The sequence below is a fragment of the Haematobia irritans genome, chromosome 5, assembly GCF_050003625.1.
Source record: "Haematobia irritans isolate KBUSLIRL chromosome 5, ASM5000362v1, whole genome shotgun sequence".
Taxonomy (NCBI): Eukaryota; Metazoa; Arthropoda; class Insecta; order Diptera; family Muscidae; genus Haematobia; species Haematobia irritans.
In genome coordinates, this window is record NC_134401.1 from 37,848,225 (window position 1) to 37,869,200 (window position 20,976).

General features: G+C 29.6%; 1 protein-coding gene across 5 annotated transcripts in view; it reads right to left on the bottom strand.

Moving 5' to 3' along the window:
* Nucleotides 1–20,532, bottom strand: part of stmA (Protein EFR3 homolog stmA) — a 55,168-nt gene extending 34,636 nt beyond the window's left edge. For 2 of the 5 annotated variants that reach the window (XM_075309989.1, XM_075309987.1), the window contains exons 1-2: nt 8,526–9,077; nt 3,835–3,988 (exon numbers count right to left, since the gene is read on the bottom strand). In XM_075309989.1, coding sequence (XP_075166104.1) covers nt 3,835–3,988; nt 8,526–8,827 — 456 coding nt within the window. In that variant the 5' untranslated portion in view covers nt 8,828–9,077. Of the gene's footprint in view, nt 1–3,834; nt 3,989–8,525; nt 9,078–14,837; nt 15,021–20,297 lie in introns of those variants that run through there. The other 3 variants (XM_075309988.1, XM_075309990.1, XM_075309991.1) reach the window with 3 other exon arrangements.
* Between the last annotated feature and the right edge of the window lie 444 nt (nt 20,533–20,976).

Genomic DNA, 20,976 nt, shown 5'->3' on the forward strand with positions numbered 1-20,976 from the left:
GCACATTCTGAGATAAACTCAAGTTTGATCCATTTGACAAGTATAAATGTACATAGTTTATCATTTTGTATGATGAAATTACATACATCGATCATGCGATAACTAATTTGAAAATTATTTGGCACGAATACTATGTGTATTATTGTAACGTGAACTCTGATTAGTATTTCAAGGTCTTTGTAAGTTTTTATGAGAAATAGACAGCCCTCAATTTCGATAAGGAAAACCAAATTAAAACGACGTATATGAAACAATTACAAATAATGACCAATGATTTTAAAAGTCTCTAATCTATTCCAGATTGACTTAAATGAAAATGACCGTAGGAATAAAATTTTCATTTTAAACAGAATGTAATAAACATCCACTGCAATAGTATATATATTAGCAAATATCTATAGAAATAAAATTTTGACAAAATTTTCAATAGAAATAAAATTGTGACAAAATTTTCTATAGAAATCAAAATTATGACAGAATTTTCTATAGAAATCAAAATTTTGACACAATTATCTATAGAAATAAAAATTTTGACAAAATTTTCTATAGAATTAAAATTTTGACCAAATTTTCTATAGAAATCAAAATCTTCTATAGGAATAAAATTTTGACAACATTTTCTATAGAAATCAAAATTTTGACAAAATTTTCTATAGAAATCAAAATTTTGACAAAATTTTCTATAGAAATAAAATTTTGACCAAATTTTCTATAGAAATCAAAATTATGACAGAATTTTCTATAGAAATAAAATTTTGACAAAATTTTCTATAGAAATCAAAATTTTGACAACATTTTCTATAGAAATCAAAATTTTGACAAAATTTTCTATAGAAATCAAAATTTTGACAAAATTTTCTATAGAAATCAAAATTTTGACAAAATTTTCTATAGAATTCAAAATTTTGACAAAATTTTCTATAGAAATCAAAATTTTGACACAATTTTCTATAGAAATAAAATTTTGACGAAATTTTCTATAGAAATCAAAATTTTGACAAAAATTTTCTATAGAAATAAAAATTTTGGAAAAATTTTCTATAGAAATAAAATTGTGACACAATTATCTATAGAAACCAAAATTTTGACAAAATTTTCTATAGAAATAAAATTCTGAGAAAACTTTTTATAGAAATAAAATTTTGACAAAATTTTATATATAAATCAAAATTTTGACAAAATTTTCTATATAAAACAAAATTTTGACAAAATTTTCTATAGAAATCAAAATTTTGACAAAATTTTCTATAGAAATCAAAATTTTGACACAATTTTCTGTAGAAATAAAATTTTGACACAATTTTCTATAGAAATAAATTTTTGAGAAAATTTTTTATAGAAATCAAAATTTTGACAAAATTTTCTATAGAAATAAAATTTTGACAAAATTTTCTATAGAAATCAAAGTTTTCACAAAATTTTCTATAGAAATCAAAATTTTCACAAAATGTTCTATAGAAATAAAATGTTGACAAAATCTTCTAAAGAAATAAAATTTTGATAAAATTTTCTATAGAAATAAAATTTTGACAAAATTTTCTATAAAATCAAAAAATTTGACAAAATTTTCTATAGAAATAAAAATATTTTCTATAGAAATCAAAATTTTGAGAAAATTTTCTATAGAAATCAAATTTTGACAAAATTTTCTATAGAAATCAAAATTTTGACGAAATTTTTTATAGAAAACAAAAAATTTGACAAAAATTTTCTATAGAAATAAAAATTTTGGCAAGATTTTCTATAGAAATAAAATTTTGAAAAAAAAAAAATTATAGAAATCGAAATTTTTAAAAAATTTTTTATAGAAATCAAAATTTTCTATAGAAATAAAATTATGACAAAATTGGTTATAGAAATAAAATTTTGTCATTTTCAATAGAAATAAAATTTGGACCAAATTTTCTATAGAAATAAAATGTTGACAAAATCTTCTATAGAAATAAAATTTTGATAAAATTTTCTATACAAATAAAATTTTGAAAAAATTTTCTATAGAAATAAAAATTTTTAAAAAAATTCCTATAGAAATCAAAATTTTCTATAGAAATCAAATTTCGACAAAATTTTCTATAGAAATCAACATTTTGACAAAATTTTATATAGAAATAACTTATGATAAAATTTTCTAAAGAAATCAAAATTTTAACAAAATTTTCTATAGAAATCAAAGTTTTGACAAAATTTTCTATAGAAATCAAAATTTGAACAAAATGTTCTATAGAAATCAAAACTTTGACAAAAGAAATCAAAATTTTGACAAAATTTTCTATAGAATTCAAAACTTTGACAAAAGAAATCAAAATTTTGACACAATTTTTCTATATAAATAAAATTTTGAAAAAATTTTCTATAGAAATAAAATTTTGACAACATTTTCTACACAAATAAAATTTGAACAAAATTTTCTATAGAAATAAAATTTTGATAAAATTTTCAATAGAAATCAAAATTTTGATAAAATTTTCAATAGAAATCAAAATTTTGAAAAAATTTTCTATAGAAATAAAATTTTGACAAAATTTTCTATAGAAATAAAATTTTGATAAATTTTTCTATAGAAATAAAATGTTGACAAAATCTTCTATAAAAATAAAATTTGAACAAAATTTTCTATAGAAATAAAATTTTGATAAAATTTTCTATAGAAATAAAATTTTGACATTTTCTATAGAAATAAAATTTGGACCAAATTTTCTATAGAAATAAAATGTTGACAAAATCTTCTATAAAAATAAAATTTTGACAAAATTTTCTATAGAAATAAAATTTTGTCCAAATTTACTATATAAATAAAATTTTGACAAAATTTTCTATAGAAAAAAATTGACAAAATTTTCTATAGAAATAGAATTTTAATAATTTCTTTTATAGAAATAATATTTTTTAAATAAAATATAGAATTTGATATGGTTAATAAATTAATTTTTACGGTTTGTGTAATTTTTTTTCACAACTATTCAAATTTGATATGAAGGGGGCGCGCATTTAGTGATTTTATAACGAGATACATTACGATTTATTTTCACACACATACTTCTGATATAAAGCTCATATAATGTAAGTCGTTTAAATTAGTTCAGGTGGATGTAACATTTTCCATACGAGCCAATAGAAGTCCACTTTTCTTGTTCTTCAAAAGTTACTTTTCATGGTTTAGACTATGACTTTCAAAGTCAAGGTATAGTGAGCTAACAATGTCAGGAGTATTTCCGGTATCCAAACTGTTGAACTTTTTTCACATTTCAGGGATAAAATACTTCACGTTAAGTCTTTTCAAATATTGCAAATGTTTCATAGGAATTTCATACACCCGTTAAAATTTTTGCCTAGTTCTCTATAGAACTCCCTCGATTAATTGGATATAGTTCCCATTTTTTGGTGTTGCTGTTCTCGTGGATAACATTAAAATACTATGTTATTGATCACAAAATGACATACACACAAAAACAGCAACATAAAATGGTCGTCATATCTAGCTCCGACCCATTTGTTGTTGGCAATCTATAGCAACAACAATTTGTTAACCACTAACAAACATCATTGTCATCACTTTCGTAAGTGATAAGAAACCTTGCAATAATAATAAAACACACAACAGTTTTTAGCCAAAAAAAAAAAAGAATAGTTAACGCACCCGACGACGACAAAACATTTAATTGCTCCATAGCAATTTGGATTTGAATAGAGGTCAGTCATAAAATAGAAAAAAAAGGATCAGTATTTCGAGTAAACTATGCTTGTCCTTGTCCCCAAATTTAATTTGGATTCATAGTGTGACTTAATATTTGCTGTTACTTCCTTAATTGAATTAAATTTGTATGGAAAACTTACCGAGTTGGTGGCCAAAATTTGTAAATTTGGATTTGAATCCTCCAATAGCTTTTGTACCATACGTAAAAATGATTCCACAAACAAATTCAGGGTAGTTTGGGCATGGCATGCCTGTAGTAAGATATCCATTGCTTCCATAGCGATTTCCACAAACCTATAGAAAACCATCAACATTAATAAGAGCATTAACAATAGTGAGTAAGAAGTGGACAAGAGTAAAAAAAAAGATGATTTCTAATAAAGTGCATAAACAATGGCAAAAGATGAACAGCCCTAGCTTCTTATAACCTTCCCCTTCGAAGAAATATGAGACCAATTACATATAAACAAATAACAAAAGCAAAAACGGGAGTAATAGCAGCAATGACGACAATCAAAGGTGGGCCTAATAATTGGAATTATAACTATTCGGTCATATTCTATAATCAGGGAAAAAATGAATAACCGAAACTGAGAAGCTTCTTAGGGTGGTAAGTTTTTAGAGGTAGAAAAATGAGCTCTAGAAAATTTAAAGGTTAATATTCAGAGGAAAGCGTGAAGTCTTTAAATTAAATCTTGGAAGTGTTACCATTGAGAATTTCTAAAAAGTGTCACTTGCAATAAAAGGTGGCACAAAAAGTGGCAATTTTTTTCTAAAGAAAAATACGAAGTAATAAAATCACCCTTTGAAATTAAAAGTTTATGTGAGAACCCGGTATACCTACTACAGAAAAATGTCTTTGAGAAGGAAAAGGTACTAAAAATTATAATATTTGACGCAGTAGCTCGATTTTAAACAAAAACATCCGCCATTTTAAAGGGACCTGGAAACAAAAAATGGAAATAATGAAAAAGGTGGACCAAACAAGTATGGCATTTAGTGGGCACAAAGGTGACATAAATTTTCCACTCAAGTGGCAAAACAGTAACACTGGTTCTATGTAGAGATTAAAAGAAGCGTAGTGTAATTGTTATCCATATCGGTTCACTTTTGCGTATAGCCCCCATATAAACCGATCCCCAGATTTGGCCAGCGGAGCCTCTAAGACAAGCATGTTTACTCCGATCTGGCTGAAATTTGGTACATGGCGTTAGTATGTGGTATCTAACAAACATGCAAAAATTGGTCCATATCGGCCCATAATTATATATAGCCCCCATATAAACCGATCCCCAGATTTGGCTTGCGGAGCCTCTAAGAAATTTCATCCGATCTGGCTGAAAATTTGTACACGGTGTTGGTATATGGTCTCTAACAACCATGCAAAAATTGGTCCACATCGGTCCATAATTATATATAGCCCCATATAAACCGATCCCCAGATTTTGGATTTGGCTGAAAATTGGTACATGGTGTTAGAATATTGTCTCTAACAACCATGCAGAATTGGTCCATAATTATATATAATTACGGACTAATTCTGCATGCAATATATATATTGCCCCCATATAAACCGATCCCCACATTTGACCTCCGGAGCCTCTTGGAAGAGCAAAATTCATCCGATCCGGTTGAAACTTAGTACGTTGTGTTAGTATATGGTCTCTAATAACCATGCAAAAATTGGTCCATATCGGTTCATAATTATATATAGCCCCCATATAAACCGATCCCCAGATTCGACCTCCGGAGCATCTTGGAGGAGTAAAATTCACCCGATCCGGTTGAAATTTTATACTTGGTGTTAGTATATTGTCTCTAATAACCATGCAGGAATTGGTCCATATCGGTCCATAATTATATATTGCCCTCATATAAACCGATCCCCAGATTTGACCACCGAAGCCTCTAGGAAGAGCAAAATTTATCCGATCCGTTTGAAATGTGATACGTGGTGTAAGTATATGGTCTCTAACAACCATGCAAAAATACACAATTTCGTTATCTTGTATTTTCATTCTTTCTGGATATATTTTAATACTACATGCCAGGTTTATCTATATTTTACGTTTTGTTCCCAAATTAGTCATAATTGGGGGACATGTCATTGAGCTCAACATGAAATCGGGAAGTACTCAGTGATAAGAGAGAAGTTCACCACTGTGGTATCACAATCGACTAGTCTAAGTGGTGAGCATGAAATATCGGGCTGCCACTATATTTAACATAAACGGGGAACATTACATATACAGCGTTACCGTTGAGAATTTCTAAAAAGTGGCATACGCCATAAAAGCTGGCATACTAATTTTAAGACGATAGCATACAAAGTGGCACACTTTTTAATAAACTAAAACGAGCTATTAAACGCACATGTATCACATATGTTTTATGTAGCATAGTGAAATATTATTATCGTTTTGATTTCGACTTAAAACTTTCCGTTGACCCAACTACAAGTGTAGCTTAACCACCAGAAGAAAGGTATGTTTGTTGAATTTATTTGGACAAAGCCCTTTAGACTGCAAGATGGTTGGATTCAATTTAGATCCTAACTAACCTAACCTAATTCAGTTGAAAATCATCCATTGAAATTTAATATTCCGAACGTAAACCCGGTATATATACAGTAGTAAAATTTCATTGCATACTTTTAGGCAGCATATGTATACACGTATAATATACAAAAAGAAAATTTTCTTACAAATATTACATTTAGCTCGTGAATTTGTTAAAAATCTAATGATATCTGTGGTCCTAACGGTGTTCGGGATCAAAATATATAAAAAATATTACAGTATAATTTAATATAATTAAAAAGTGGCGCAGTCTGACAAAAACGTGGCGCAAAAAAGCAAAAGGTATTTCATTTTGTGGCACAAGAGTATCATCGCTTGAAACAACGGTAACACATATAGTAGCTGAGATCGTTTATGAACTGTGAGTTTTGTGGCCATTTCAATCAAAATTAGGTTATATTCTTATATAAGAGCTGTTCCATCAACACTGTTGAATTCAATTGGCGTACGTCAAACGGAGAATTTGTTGATTCTGGAAAAAGACGACTATTGGAATGTTGAGTCTTGATGTGACATATTATTCAAACATGTGCTACTTCTCCGCCTAGACTATTGATTTTATTCATCCTTTAATTTTTCATCGTGGAAACAACCCAACTATAATTTTTTGATTGGTCAAAAAACATTAGTAGTCTCAAGATAATATTTTCCAGGTCTGCCAATCCTTCCAAAGGACCAACTACCAAATGTGGCAACACTGGTCCACTATTCGGAATCGCAAAATTTTTCATTTAGCGTTTAGGTTTTAACGTTATAATCCTACAGAAATAAAAGCTGGTTTGAACCACGAAATTTATTAAGCTAATTTTTTAATTGAAATTAATTCAATTTAAATTTTTTTATTAAAAAATAATTGAATCAATTAATTTTTAATTTAAATTTATTTTTAAATTCAATTATGTCTTTAATCAAAAAAAAAAAAGAAAATATTGGTAACAATTTTTTCCGTGCATCAAAATTTTATGAAATTTAAACTTCGCACAAACAATTGAAATTAATTCAATAAAATATTTTTTTTTTTAATTTTTTTAAATCACTAAAATTTTTAATCAAAGCTTTAAAAGATATATTGGTAATATTTTGTTTCTGTGCATCCAATTTTTATAAAATTTAAGTTTCAACTTCGGCCAAAAATATTTTATGGCATTTTCTGAATCAGTTTCGGTCGGACTCTATTAATCATTAAGCTAATAAATTTTTAATTGAAATTAATTCAACAAAATAATTTTTTGAATCACTTTTTATTTAAATCACTTAAATCTTTAATCAAAACAAAAAGCAAATATTGGTAATATTTTGTTATCACATATTCTGAATCAGTTTCGGTGGGACTGCATTATAAATAAGCCACAATGGTTTGGACCACGAAATTTATTAAGCTAATTCTTAATTTTTTATTGAAATTAATTCAATTTATAATTTTTTATTTTATTAAAAAATAATCGAATGAATTAATTTTTAATTTAAATTTATTTTTAAATTGAATTATGTCTTTAGTCAGAAAAAAAAAACAAAATATTGGCAATATTTTTTTCCGTGCATCAACATTTTATGAAATTTAAACTTCGGGCATAAACATTTTAATCTAATTAATTTTTAATTGAAATTAATTCAATAAAATATTTGTTTTAACTTTTTTTAATCATTCCTCATGCCATCCAGTTTTTATAAAATTTGAATTTAAATTTCGAGCTCTGAATGAATAAATAAATAAATAAATAAATAAAACATTTTATGACATTTTCTGAATCAGTTTCGGTCGGACTCTATTATTCATTAAGCTAATAAATTTTTAATTGAAATTAATTCAAGAAAATAATTTTTTGAATCACTTTTTTTGTTAAATTACTTAAATCTTTAATCAAAATAAAAAACAAATATTTGTAATATTTTGTTTCTGGGCATTCAATTTTTATAAAATTTAAATTTAAACATCTGGCAAAAACAATGTCATCATATAGACTGAATCAGTTTCGGTGGGACTGCATTATAAATAAGCCACAATGAGAAACAAACAAGATGTCCAACATATTGGCACATGTTGGTAATAAATGATACAATTCAATTGTCTTGCTACACATCTAATTGTGGCGGCTGAGAAAATATTTATTATTATAGGACTTTTGTTGTTATGAATTCACCTCCTTCTATTATTTGCCATATGCTACCACACTATAGCTATCATAAATTATGGATATTCTTTAGATATGCATTGGAATTGAATTTTAAATAATTTTGCATTCTATACTTACTTGTAACGTTTGCGATTAATATCCTTGGATGCTTTCTGGTATAGATATTCACCAATACGATCCAATTTGTCTGGTGAGCTGAGAGAGTAAAAGGTCAGCTTTTCCATATTTGATTTGACCAAACCATCTTCAGAGTTGACCGGAAATATATTATCCACAAGACGCTTGTAACGCGGTCTCAAAGCCGAACAGCAGCCGCAACAACCTAAGGGTATAAGGCAAGGTTGAAAACAACAAGAACAAGTACCGCGCGATACCGAGGGACGCGGTATGAATAAACGCATGCAACTATAACTAAACATGATGATGACAAATGGATATGATATCCTCCTATCCTAAGTCTTCTCTATCGGTCACACTAGGCTATGCGTCTTAATGTTCCAACGACGAAGAGAAAATGTGAAGTGTCAACAAACATATCCGCAAAGCAATATCCAGCTAGTAAGGAATCTTGTGCATGGAAAATCGCAGCAATGCGTTCGTGTGGATGTATAAGGGCTTTGCCGTTCTTTAGCCCAGTGTTTATGCCGAGGAAGACGTTTTAGTACTAAACAACCGTTAACATTTCCAAGGTACTCATAGCGGTTAGATTGCGTTCATATCAGCAGTAGTCTGTTTCTTGACAGTCCAAGTGTTGGTGGTTGTGTTGTTGGATTGTGGTGTGAATGTTTATGTTTTCCACGTTTGTTGTATCATATTTTTTTTTCATTTCATTTCTATATTCTTATTCTGTTTTGCATAGCGAAATTACTTTTAACATCGTGCTTAATTTTACTTTTTTACTTTTTTTTTGCTATAAAGAAAATGTTGTGTTTACAAATCGTTATGATAGCCCTTAGACAAGAGCGACAACGGCCTTTGTTTTGAGATACCTCTGACGTCGATATAGTTTTCATATTATTGTTTTGTATACACTTTGGAGTGGCATTCTACTACTAGCATTCTTGTCATCAGTTAACATGAAACCCTAAATGATAGTAGAACGCTAGTCATTTACTTGCGAATAACGTCGTCTCAATTTCAATTTTATTTGTAGAAAAAAAGACGAACGTTTTTCTTTTGTTTTAATAGAACCTAAAGCACTATGGCCGCAAAAGGATAACGTAAGTCTTATGCGAAGAGGTTATTAAACTATTTGTTGGCCTAAATCATGCTGACTTATCAGCGTATTGATCTATATTAAAAGGAAACTAAATTCATTGGACTAGGTCAATAAAAAAGTCGTTATACCCTTTTTGGCAAATTGCCCCATTATTGAACTTTTGATATGGAAATAGATTAGACCACGGAAGTTGAATATTTTTTGGGGATATTAAGGAAGAATTTGAATTTTTATATTGGACTTCAGGTGAGGCATATGAAGGTGACATAAATTCGTTGTAAAATTTGGGTGAGCAAACAAAAAATTGGCAAATCAATTCAATATCGATTTGAAGAAATTATCTATTTATGTATATGTATATACAACATACGTCACTCAATGATAATGTGAAAATAAAACAAATGGTCAAAAAGTTTTAAGAAGATAAAACATAAAACACCCACCCAGAAATGTCAAGGTCAATCTTAATTTTCTAGAGTACGAGATCCAGTGTACCAAATAAATCCTGCAGATCATATTTTTTCATTTATTTATTTAATAAAATAAATCTAAAATAGTTACAAATATATTCAAAAGGAATTCTCATTTAGAATTTGATAGTTTAAATTATTCATTATACGAATAATTACATCTATGAAAAGAAATTTTAAAGAATTCAATATCTCTAGATTTTCAATTTCAGTCAAATTAGATAAAAATTGCTGTATCAAGAAGCTGCGGAAGTTAAATCGGGAGATCTCTCCACGCTGAAAGTCAAATCGGGAGATCTGCCTACACCGATATACACCATATGCGGTACACCTATTTGTAAACCTAAAATAATTCTAGATTTCCAATTTCAGGCAAATCGGATAAAAATTTCGGTGTCTAGAAACTCAAAAAGTCAAATCGGTGTATACAGGGGCAAGGAGAAAACTTTATTTCTATTGAAAATTTTGTCAAAATTTTACTTCAATAGAAAATTTTGTCAAAATTTTATTTCTATAGAAAATTTTGTCAACATTTTTTTTTATAGAAAATTTTGTCAAAATTTTATTTCTATAGAAAATTTTGTCAAAATTTTATTTCTATAGAAAATGTTGTCAAAATTGTATTTCTATAGAAAATTTTGTCAAAATTTTATTTCCTTAGAAAATTTTCTCAAAATTTTATTTCTATAGAAAATTTTCTAAAAATTTTATTTCTATAGAAAATTTTGTCAAAATTTTATTTCTATAGAAAATTTTGTCAAAATTTTATTTCCTTAGAAAATTTTCTCAAAATTTTATTTCCTTAGAAAATTTTCTCAAAATTTTATTTCTATAAAAAATTTTCTCAAAATTTTATTTCTATCAAAAATTTTTTCAAAATTTTATTTCTATAGAAAATTTTGTTAAAATGTTATTTCTATAGAAAATCTTGTCAAAATTGTATTTCTATAGAAAATTTTGTCAAAATTTCATTTCTATAGAAAATTTTGCCAACATTTTATTTCTATTAAAAATTTTGTCAAAATTTTACTTCTATAGAAAATTTTGTCAAAATTATATTTCCATAGAATATTTGATCAAAATAAATGAAAATTTTACGTATAATGAAATGAAATTTCTAAAATAAAATACATCCAAATTTAAAAAATTGTATTTCTATAGAAAATTTTGTCAAAATTTTATTTCTATAGAAAATTTTGTCAAAATTATATTTCTATAGAAAATTTTGTTAATATTTTATTTTTATAGAAAATTTTGTCAAAATTTTATTTGTATACAAAATTTTGTCAAAATTCTATTTCTATAGAAAATTTTGTCAAAATTTTACTTCCATAGACAATTTTGTCAAAATTTTATTTCTATAGAAAATTTTGTCAAAATTTTATTTCTATAGAAAATTTTGTCAAAATTTTATTTCTATAGAAAATTTTGTTAAAATGTTATTTTTATAGAAAATTTTGTTAAAATTTTATTTCTATAGAAAATTTTGTTAAAATTTTATTTCTATAGAAGATTTTGTTAAAATTTTATTTCTATAGAAAATTTTGTCAAAATTGTATTTCTATAGAAAATTTTGTCAAAATTTTATTTCTATAGAAAATTTTGTCAAAATTTTATTTCTATAGAAAATTTTGTCAAAATTTTATTTCTATAGAAAATTTTGTCAAATTTTTATTTCTATAGAAAATTTTGTCAAAACTTTATTTCTATAGAAAATTTTTTCAAAATTTTATTTCTATAGAAAATTGTATCAAAATTGTATTTCTATAGAAAATCTTGTCAAAATTGTATTTCTATAGAAAATTTTGTGAAAATTTTATTTCTATACAAAATTTTTTCAAAATTTTATTTCTATAGAAAATTTTGTCAAAATTTTATTTCTATAGAAAACTTTGTCAAAATTTTATTTCTATAGAAAATTTTGTCAAAATTTTATTTCTATAGAAAATTTTGTCAAAGCTTTATTTATATAGAAAATTTTGTCAAAATTTTATTTCTTTAAAAAATTTTTATTTCTATAGAAAATTTTGTCAAAATTTTAGTTCTATAGAAAATTTTTTCAAAATTGTATTTCTATAAAAAATTTTTAAAATTTTATTTCTATTTCAAAATTTTATTTCTATAAAATTTTTTACCAAACAGTACAATCTACCGTTTTTCGTAGAATACTAACAACTGTGACAACCGTGATATGAAGACCAAACTAAAATAAGGACCGATACCCATCATATTCGGCATACTTATACCTCTAACTCTAAATTTACAATTTCAGGCAAATAGGATAAAAATTGCGATGTCTAGAAGCTCATGAAAACAAATCGGGAGATCTGTCTTTATGGAAGCTATGTGAAACCATGAACTGATGCATATTAGGCCCTCAGGATATCAAATATCCGGCAAATGGGATATAATTTGCAGTGTCTAGATGGCAAAGAAGTAAATTCGCTCTATATGGGGCCTATAACAATCTATGGACCGATATAAACCATTTTCGCCAAACCTACTTGTGGACTTATAAGACCTCCAGATTTCCAATTTCATGGAAATTTTATAAAAATTATGGTGTGTAGGAGCCAAAAAAGTTAAATCAAGATGTCTGCCTATATGGGGTCTATACCAAAACATGGACCAAACACACCATATTTAGAACATACCTTTGTGCACCTAAAATACATTTTTAATTTCAGGAAAATAAGACAAAAAATGTAGTATCTAGAGGACCAAGTATTAAAATCGAGAAATCGGATCAAAACATGGATCGATACACACCATATTAGGCAACCTATCTATGAACCTCACCTCTAGATTTTTTATTTCGAGCAAATCGGACAAAACTTGCGTTTTTTAGATTTTTAAGAAACCACATAGGGGGGTCAGTTTACATGCGGGTATTAAAGCCTGGACCGTTGTTCATCTTCTAACTTGATTTTGAAGTATTTTAAACGGAACGGCAAACTTATTATATATCCACCAGCATCCTACAGTGGTGGGTATAGAAAGCACATCTTATATGTGGTACGAGAAATTGAACCGAGTGAAAAGTTAATGTTCCAATTACAAATTATCGAAAATCGACGATTCACTTCTATAATAATAGCTTGGGTTGGGCAGACCGTTTTTTCAGGCTTAATTAGACTATTCAGTCCATTGCAATACCAGATTGCTGAACTTCTTTCTTATCACTGTGTGCATTCCGATTCCGTATTTAGTTCAATGGGAAGGGACCTACTTTTCATAGCCGAGTCCGAACGGCATTTCACATTAGGGTCAAACTACTTAAAGTAGTTTTGAAACTCTCAAATATGTTACAAGTATTACTGAGAGGGGATAAAAAACCTCGGTGTTCGGTCGAAACTGAAATTGGACCCAGAACCCATTGTACCATGATGGTTCCCTTTCTATAATTTTATGAACAATTGTCGTAGACAACTCAGAGTTGGACTTTGAGAGTGTCATACTTTTGAGAAATTCGAGGTGTAATTTTGTCGTAGAACCGCGGTTTTGCTTTATCAGCCATTTTTTTCAAGGTTTCATCCTTTATGTTCGAGAGAAGATCTAATTGTAGTGTGAACAAGTAAACAATCCAATCCATAGCATAGGTTGAGAATAAATGATTTGGTCTGAACAAATATGGTGTCGTTCTTATTATGCCTTAAAGTGGGTCCTGAAAACCAGCATGTGGAGGCCCTTCTTTAACTTAAATAATATAGAAAGACCAAATGCTACTGACTTAATGCCTTGGACCTTTTCCATTCTTTTTATTTGGTGCAGCTGCTTAGATTACAGTAAATATAGTGAATAAAAATGTATCCATCTACAAGGAATAGATTCATGGGAATAGAAAGAATGAAATATCTAAAACCATTAACTCTAAATAACTATACAGAATGCCGGTAACATTTTTTTCGCATGTATTTGTTAACTATTCTTGTTAGTATGCAATCTTATCAATCGAATAAAGATATTTTTGTATAAGTTCACAATAAAGATTTCCCCTCCAATAGCTATGACAATTATTTCCTATTATATCTTTGCTTGTATTGACAGAAACAATTAAGAATAATACTTTTTAAAATCAAACATTTATAGGTGATCAGGTCAAAATAACCACACCCCTCTTCACTTTGCAAATAGATTTATCATATACGGCACACGTTTACGTATGTTTTCATCAGGCATTTATAGAAGTATCATAGACCTTGGACTTTAACCTCTATAAAATGAAGTTGGAAAACGATGGGTGATGTTGTTATAGAAAATAAGTTATATTATTTATAAAGATGGCAAGGATAAAAGGTAAAGGGCTTATGTGTAAATTATATGTTTGAGGGATAACATTTCTAGATTCTATAGATCGTTTGGCTTATTAAAAAAAGAGGTGAAAATACAAAATCCTACTGGAAAAACATATTTTAGGCTTCATAGACAAATATCTGAGCTAAAATTTCATATATTTTTGATTCCCTTACGCTTGGATGTACTCTGAACTATCAACTAAATATTAAACAACCCCAAGGCAAGGCCAATGACCTGCAACGTCATATTAAGTAACACTAGCAAACCTTTCTCCAAGGATTTGTAAACTTTCCAAGGGTCCACGCAAACCATTTGTTTGTCTTTCTTACATTGTGGATATCGTACATGATTCCAAACTATAGGAGGAATCACTCAACACCATATACCCACTAGATGGACAATAATGGCCTTTGCAAAGAGAACTTGCTTACAATAGTGACTCACCCGACATGTTGATGGTTTTAAAAAGCCGCAATTAATACAAAATTCGTTTGACTGATTGATGGAATAATGTTCTGGATCCTTGATCTGAGAGTTATACAGCTACTTTTTCACAAGATCTGAGACGAGGATACCAGGAATATATTCCAAAAGCAGCTGTTCGACGATGAGTATTGAATGAATGGTGTGAAGAGTACGGGTGGTGTTTGCAATGTGTGGGTAAAAGAGATGGCATCAATTATTTAGAATACAAAACAAAAGAAAACATGCGATAATTACTAGGTTAAAATAAAATCGCACAAATAAGAAAATAAATGCTACCATCAGCTGTTGTAGAATGCTGCCAAGTTATTATTGAACAGAGTTGTATTTAAGAGCTCTTAAAAAGCTGTTAAATTGAATGAAATTCAATAATATTCCATTTTCCCTCCAAAACTCTAAACAGCAGAAAAATAAGTTTTTCGAAAAACTGTTAAAACTGAAATTCAATAATATTCGATTTGCCTACAAAACTCTAAATTACCAGCGGAAAAATATGTATGGCGAGGATTATATTTTTATCGAATATTGTCATAATATGGATGGAACAGGTCTAAGGCGTAGATTGGGTAACATTTTGTATTTCGAAATAAATTCAACAAAAAAAAAGATAAAAGCCTATATAACCCGGCAGCAATTTACATTTAGAAGATTTTAAGTATTTTGCTTTTAAGTATTTTAAGTATTAAGGTTGAGTTACATGCCATGCTTTAATTCGTCCGTTGATTGAAGAGTTGAATTTTCTCTTTGAAAGCAACAGTTTTGTTAGAGTGCTTCAAACTTAAAAATATCAATCCTTCCATCAACGTACGGATTAACGCATGATATGTAACTCAACCTTTATGGCTGGATTAAACTAAAAACAATTTTTGGTTGTTGGAAAATATAACAGCTCCTGTTTTCTAGAGATCATTTTTCTATGATTTTATTTTAGATAAAATTCAACGTTTAAAGACCCGTGCGAAGGTTGTATTTCACAGAATAAAATCAAAAATGTTAAGGTATTTTTATACCCTCCGCCATAGGATGGGGGTATATTAACTTTGTCATTCCGTTTGTAACACATCGAAATATTGCTCTAAGACCCCATAAAGTATATATATTCGATTGCTCTTACAGAAGCAAATTTCATCCGATCCGGCTGAAATTTGGTACATGGTGTTAGTATATGGTCTCTAACAACCATGCAAAAATTGGTCCATATCGGTCCACTTTTACGTATAGCCCCTTGCTTGCGATTGCTCTAAGAGAAGCAAATTTCATCCGATCCGGCTGAAATTTGGTACATGGTGGTAGTATTTGGTCTCTAACAACCATGCAAAAATTGGTCCATATCGATCGACTTTTACGTATAGCCCCCATATAAACGGACCCCCAAATTTGGCTTGCGATTGCTCTAAGAGAAGCAAATTTCATCCGATCCGGCTGAAATTTGGTACATGATGTTAGTATATGGTCTCTAAAAACCATACAAAAATTGGTCCATATCGGTCCATAATCATCGGTCCATATAAACCGATCCCCCGATTTGGTTGCGGAGCCTCTAAGAGAACCAAATTTCATCCGATCCGGCTGACAAGCTATCGACTTGAAACTTGGCACAAGTAGTTGTTATTGATGTAGGTCGGATGGTATTGCAAATGGGCCATATCGGTCCACTTTTACGTATAGCCCCGATATAAACGGACCCCCAAATTTGGCTTGCGATTGCTCTAAGAGAAGCAAATTTCATCCGATCCGGCTGAAATTTGGTACATGGTGTTAGTATATGGTCTCTAACAACCATGCAAAAATTGGTCCATATCGGTCCACTTTTACGTATAGCCCCCATATAAACGGACCCCCAAATTTGGTTTGCGATTGCTCTAAGAGAAGCAAATTTCATCCGATCCGGCTGAAATTTGGTACATGATGTTAGTATATGGTCTCTAACAACCATGCAAAAATTGGTCCATATCGGTCCATAATCACATATAGCCCCCATATAAACTGATCCCCCGATTTGGCTTGCGGAGCCTCTAAGAGAAGCAAATTTCATCCGATCCGGCTGAAATTTGGTACATAGTATTGGTATATGTTCTCTAATGACCATGCAAAGTTGGTCCACATCGGTCCATAATTATATATAGCCCCCATATAAACCGATCCCCCGATTTGGCTTGCGGAGCCTCTAAGAAACGAAAATTTCATCCGATACGGCTGAAATTTGGTACATGGTGTTGGTATATGTTCTCTAATGACCATGCAAAAATTGGTCCATATCGGTCCATAAATATATATAGCCCCCATATAAATCGATTCCCAGATTTGTCATCCGGAGCCTCTTGGAGGAGCAAAATTCATCCGATCCGGTAGAAATTTGGAACATGGTGTTAAAATGTGGTCGCTAACAAACACGCAAGAATTGGTCCATATCGGTCCATAATTATATATAGCCCCCATATAAACCGTTCCCCAGATATGATCTCCGGAGCCTCTTGTAGGAGCAAAATTCATCCGATCCGGTTGAAATTTGCAACGTGGTATTAGTATAAGGCCGCTAATATACATGCCAAAATTGGTCCATATCGGTCTATAGTTATATATATAGCCCATCCCCAATCACACAAAAATTGGTCCATATCGGTTCATATTCAGGTTGCCACTCGAGCCAAAAATAATCTACCAACATTTTATTTTTATAGAAAACATTGTCAAAATGTTATTTCTAAAGAAAATTTTGTCAAAATTTTATTTCTATAGAAAATTTTGTCAAACGTATTCAATCGGCCTTTTTTAGTTATATACACACAAAAAAATTTTTTTCTGATTCAATCACGAAATTAATTGATCCATTTAATTTTTAATTGAAATGTCTTTAATCACAGAAATGATAGTATCAATTAAAAAATTAATTGAAGGTCAATTAAAAAGTTAATTGATCCAATTAAAAAATTAATTGATACTATTATTTTTGTGATTGATTTTTGTTTCAATTAAAAAATTTGTTGAATCAATTAAATTTTTAATTGAATATTTTTTAAAACTCAATTAAAATTTTAATTGGAAAAATTTTCGTGAAAATTTTTTGTGTGTATATACCACGTATGGACTACCTTGCAATTTAGAAGACGGTGTTAGGAAGTTTTAAGATACCTTGCCATTGGCAAGTGTTACCGCAACCCAAGTAATTCGATTGTGCATGACAGTCTTCAGTAGAAGTTTCTACACGCAAAAAAATAATTCTTTCCTCCCAAACGAAATTTTAGACAAACAAAGTTCGTTTCTCATTTGCTTTTCGTTGAAAGGAAGTGTATTTGGAAGAAAAGTATATTTTTTTGTGATAAACGTTTATTCTTTTGCAGGATGTAAAAACAATTTCATAAAGACTAACTCAAAAAATTTTTTTTCTGGCTAATTGCATTTTTCCTCACATCTTTCCCACTTCCACGAAGTTTTTTAGTTCTTAGCACCTTTTTCTGTAACACAAACAATGTAGAAGAAATTGTACAATTTTATAAATTAAAAATTTTTTTTTTACCTTTCGCCTGGACGGAGAATCAAACCGCGGACCATGCAATTTGTAAGCCAACACACTATCCACTGAGCCATGTAGCCGTTATTGTCATCAATAGACAATTACCCATATAACAAAGTTATATTTATATAGCATAGCTTGCGGCGCCCACGAGCCGATTAAACAAAGTTTATTTAACAGAAAAATACATTTAGTTGGGCACCGTGGAGCAGTGGTTGCTACGTCTGACTTGCATGCTAAGGGTCGTGGGTTCGATCCCTGCTTCGACCAAAGTTTTTTTTTTTTTTTTACATATATTCCAGATATGATCGGAAGATTCCGAAAAATTTTCAACATTACATTCTAAAGGGTGATTTGTTAAGAGCTTGATAACTTTTTTTTTAAAAAAAACGCATAAAATTTGCAAAATCTCATCGGTTCTTTATTTGAAACGTTAGATTGGTCCATGACATTTACTTTTTGAAGATAATTTCATTTAAATGTTGACCGCGGCTGCGTCTTAGGTGGTCCATTCGGAAAATCCAATTTTGGGCAACTTTTTCGAGCATTTCGGCCGGAATAGCCCGAATTTCTTCGGAAATGTTGTCTTCCAAAGCTGGAATAGTTGCTGGCTTATTTCTGTAGACTTTAGACTTGACGTAGCCCCACAAAAAATAGTCTAAAGGCGTCAAATCGCATGATCTTGGTGGCCAACTTACCGGTCCATTTCTTGAGATGAATTGTTCTCCGAAGTTTTCCCTCAAAATGGCCATAGAATCGCGAGCTGTGTGGCATGTAGCGCCATCTTGTTGAAACCACATGTCAACCAAGTTCAGTTCTTCCATTTTTGGCAACAAAAAGTTTGTTAGCATCGAACGATAGCGATCGCCATTCACCGTAACGTTGCGTCCAACAGCATCTTTGAAAAAATACGGTCCAATGATTCCACCAGCGTACAAACCACACCAAACAGTGCATTTTTCGGGATGCATGGGCAGTTCTTGAACGGCTTCTGGTTGCTCTTCACTCCAAATGCGGCAATTTTGCTTATTTACGTAGCCATTCAACCAGAAATGAGCCTCATCGCTGAACAAAATTTGTCGATAAAAAAGCGGATTTTCTGCCACTGATTTTGGTAATAAAATTCAATGATTTGCAAGCGTTGCTCGTTAGTAAGTCTATTCATGATGAAATGTCAAAGCATACTGAGTATCTTTCTCTTTGACACCATGTCTGAAATCCCACGTGATCTGTCAAATACTAATGCATGAAAATCCTAACCTCAAAAGAATCACCCTTTACTATATTAAATTTTTACTATGAACTGTAAAATGTGTCTTATTAAAGACCTAAATTTAGAAAAGAACAGTGTTTGATATAAACGAAATGGACTGTGTTGTTGGTTCAAAAATAACTTTTTTTACTGAAAAAATAAAAATTTTGTAACAAACGAATTTTTTTGGTGATAAAAGTGTATACTTTTCGAAGCAATTAAAAAAACTCTAACAAAAGAAAAACGTTTTCGGTACACGTTTTCCAAACGTTTTTTTTTCTTTGCGTGTACGCAATCCATGGTGGAGGGTACATAAGCTTCGGCCTGGCCGAACTTACGGCCGTATATACTTGTTCTTCTATGAGAGGGTGTCATTTCGTGAACTGCATTTAAAAAGTACAACATGGCATTAAAGTTTGCTGGTTTTAACATCGCTTTGTGGAAATCTCAAAATATGGAGTACATTTTAGTTCAATTTTCGCACGAGTTTGGTCATTCTTCCTATAAAAGAGGACTTTTTTCGGTGTACCTTATCTATGTCATTAAAATAGAATAGAACTACATAGAGAAATTTGTTCAAAATATATGTAGGTAATGGTATATGATCTGATTTCATATATATAAAATATACTAAAATAATTTTTTTTTAACTTACATGATGGATCGGTACATTTTTGAATAAATGTATCTAAAAATTCTGGAAATTCCACAGGTTCAAAGCAACATGTAAATAAAGCCATATCGACAGATGATTAGTGTAAGCCAAGCTTACAGGTTGTTATATTTGTTGAGAGGTTTATTTAAATAATGTTATTTATCAAACAAATCATTTACATGAGACTTTTAAAACCTTTGATAAACAGCATCATGTGTATTTCTTTTTATATATTTTTTTAAAATAAAACAAACACAAATATTTTCACTTAGATTTGATCATGAGTAGACTTTAATTAAGAGATGTGAACACACTTTGCTTTTAGATTTCCGTTTCCTTTATTGTTGTTGTTGTCTATTTCTTTGAATACATGACACCAAAAGGCTAATTATGTGTGTGTGTTTGTTGCTTTATGCTTTGAATTTGTTTTTGTTTTCATTGACGTTTTGTTTAACTAATTATTTTTATAGATTCTCGTACATAGTTGTTTGATACATTTGTTTTCTTTTGTGAAAGCTTAACAAGTGCAACAGCCACTACGACCTTGAACTGTTTAACAACAACACTACAGATAGGGTTATCTTTAACAGTGCTAACATTAATACACTTTTACATATAAATGTACGTTACAGAAGGTGGCAGTGTAAATAAAAGGTTTGGGTATGTGTAACACATTTCT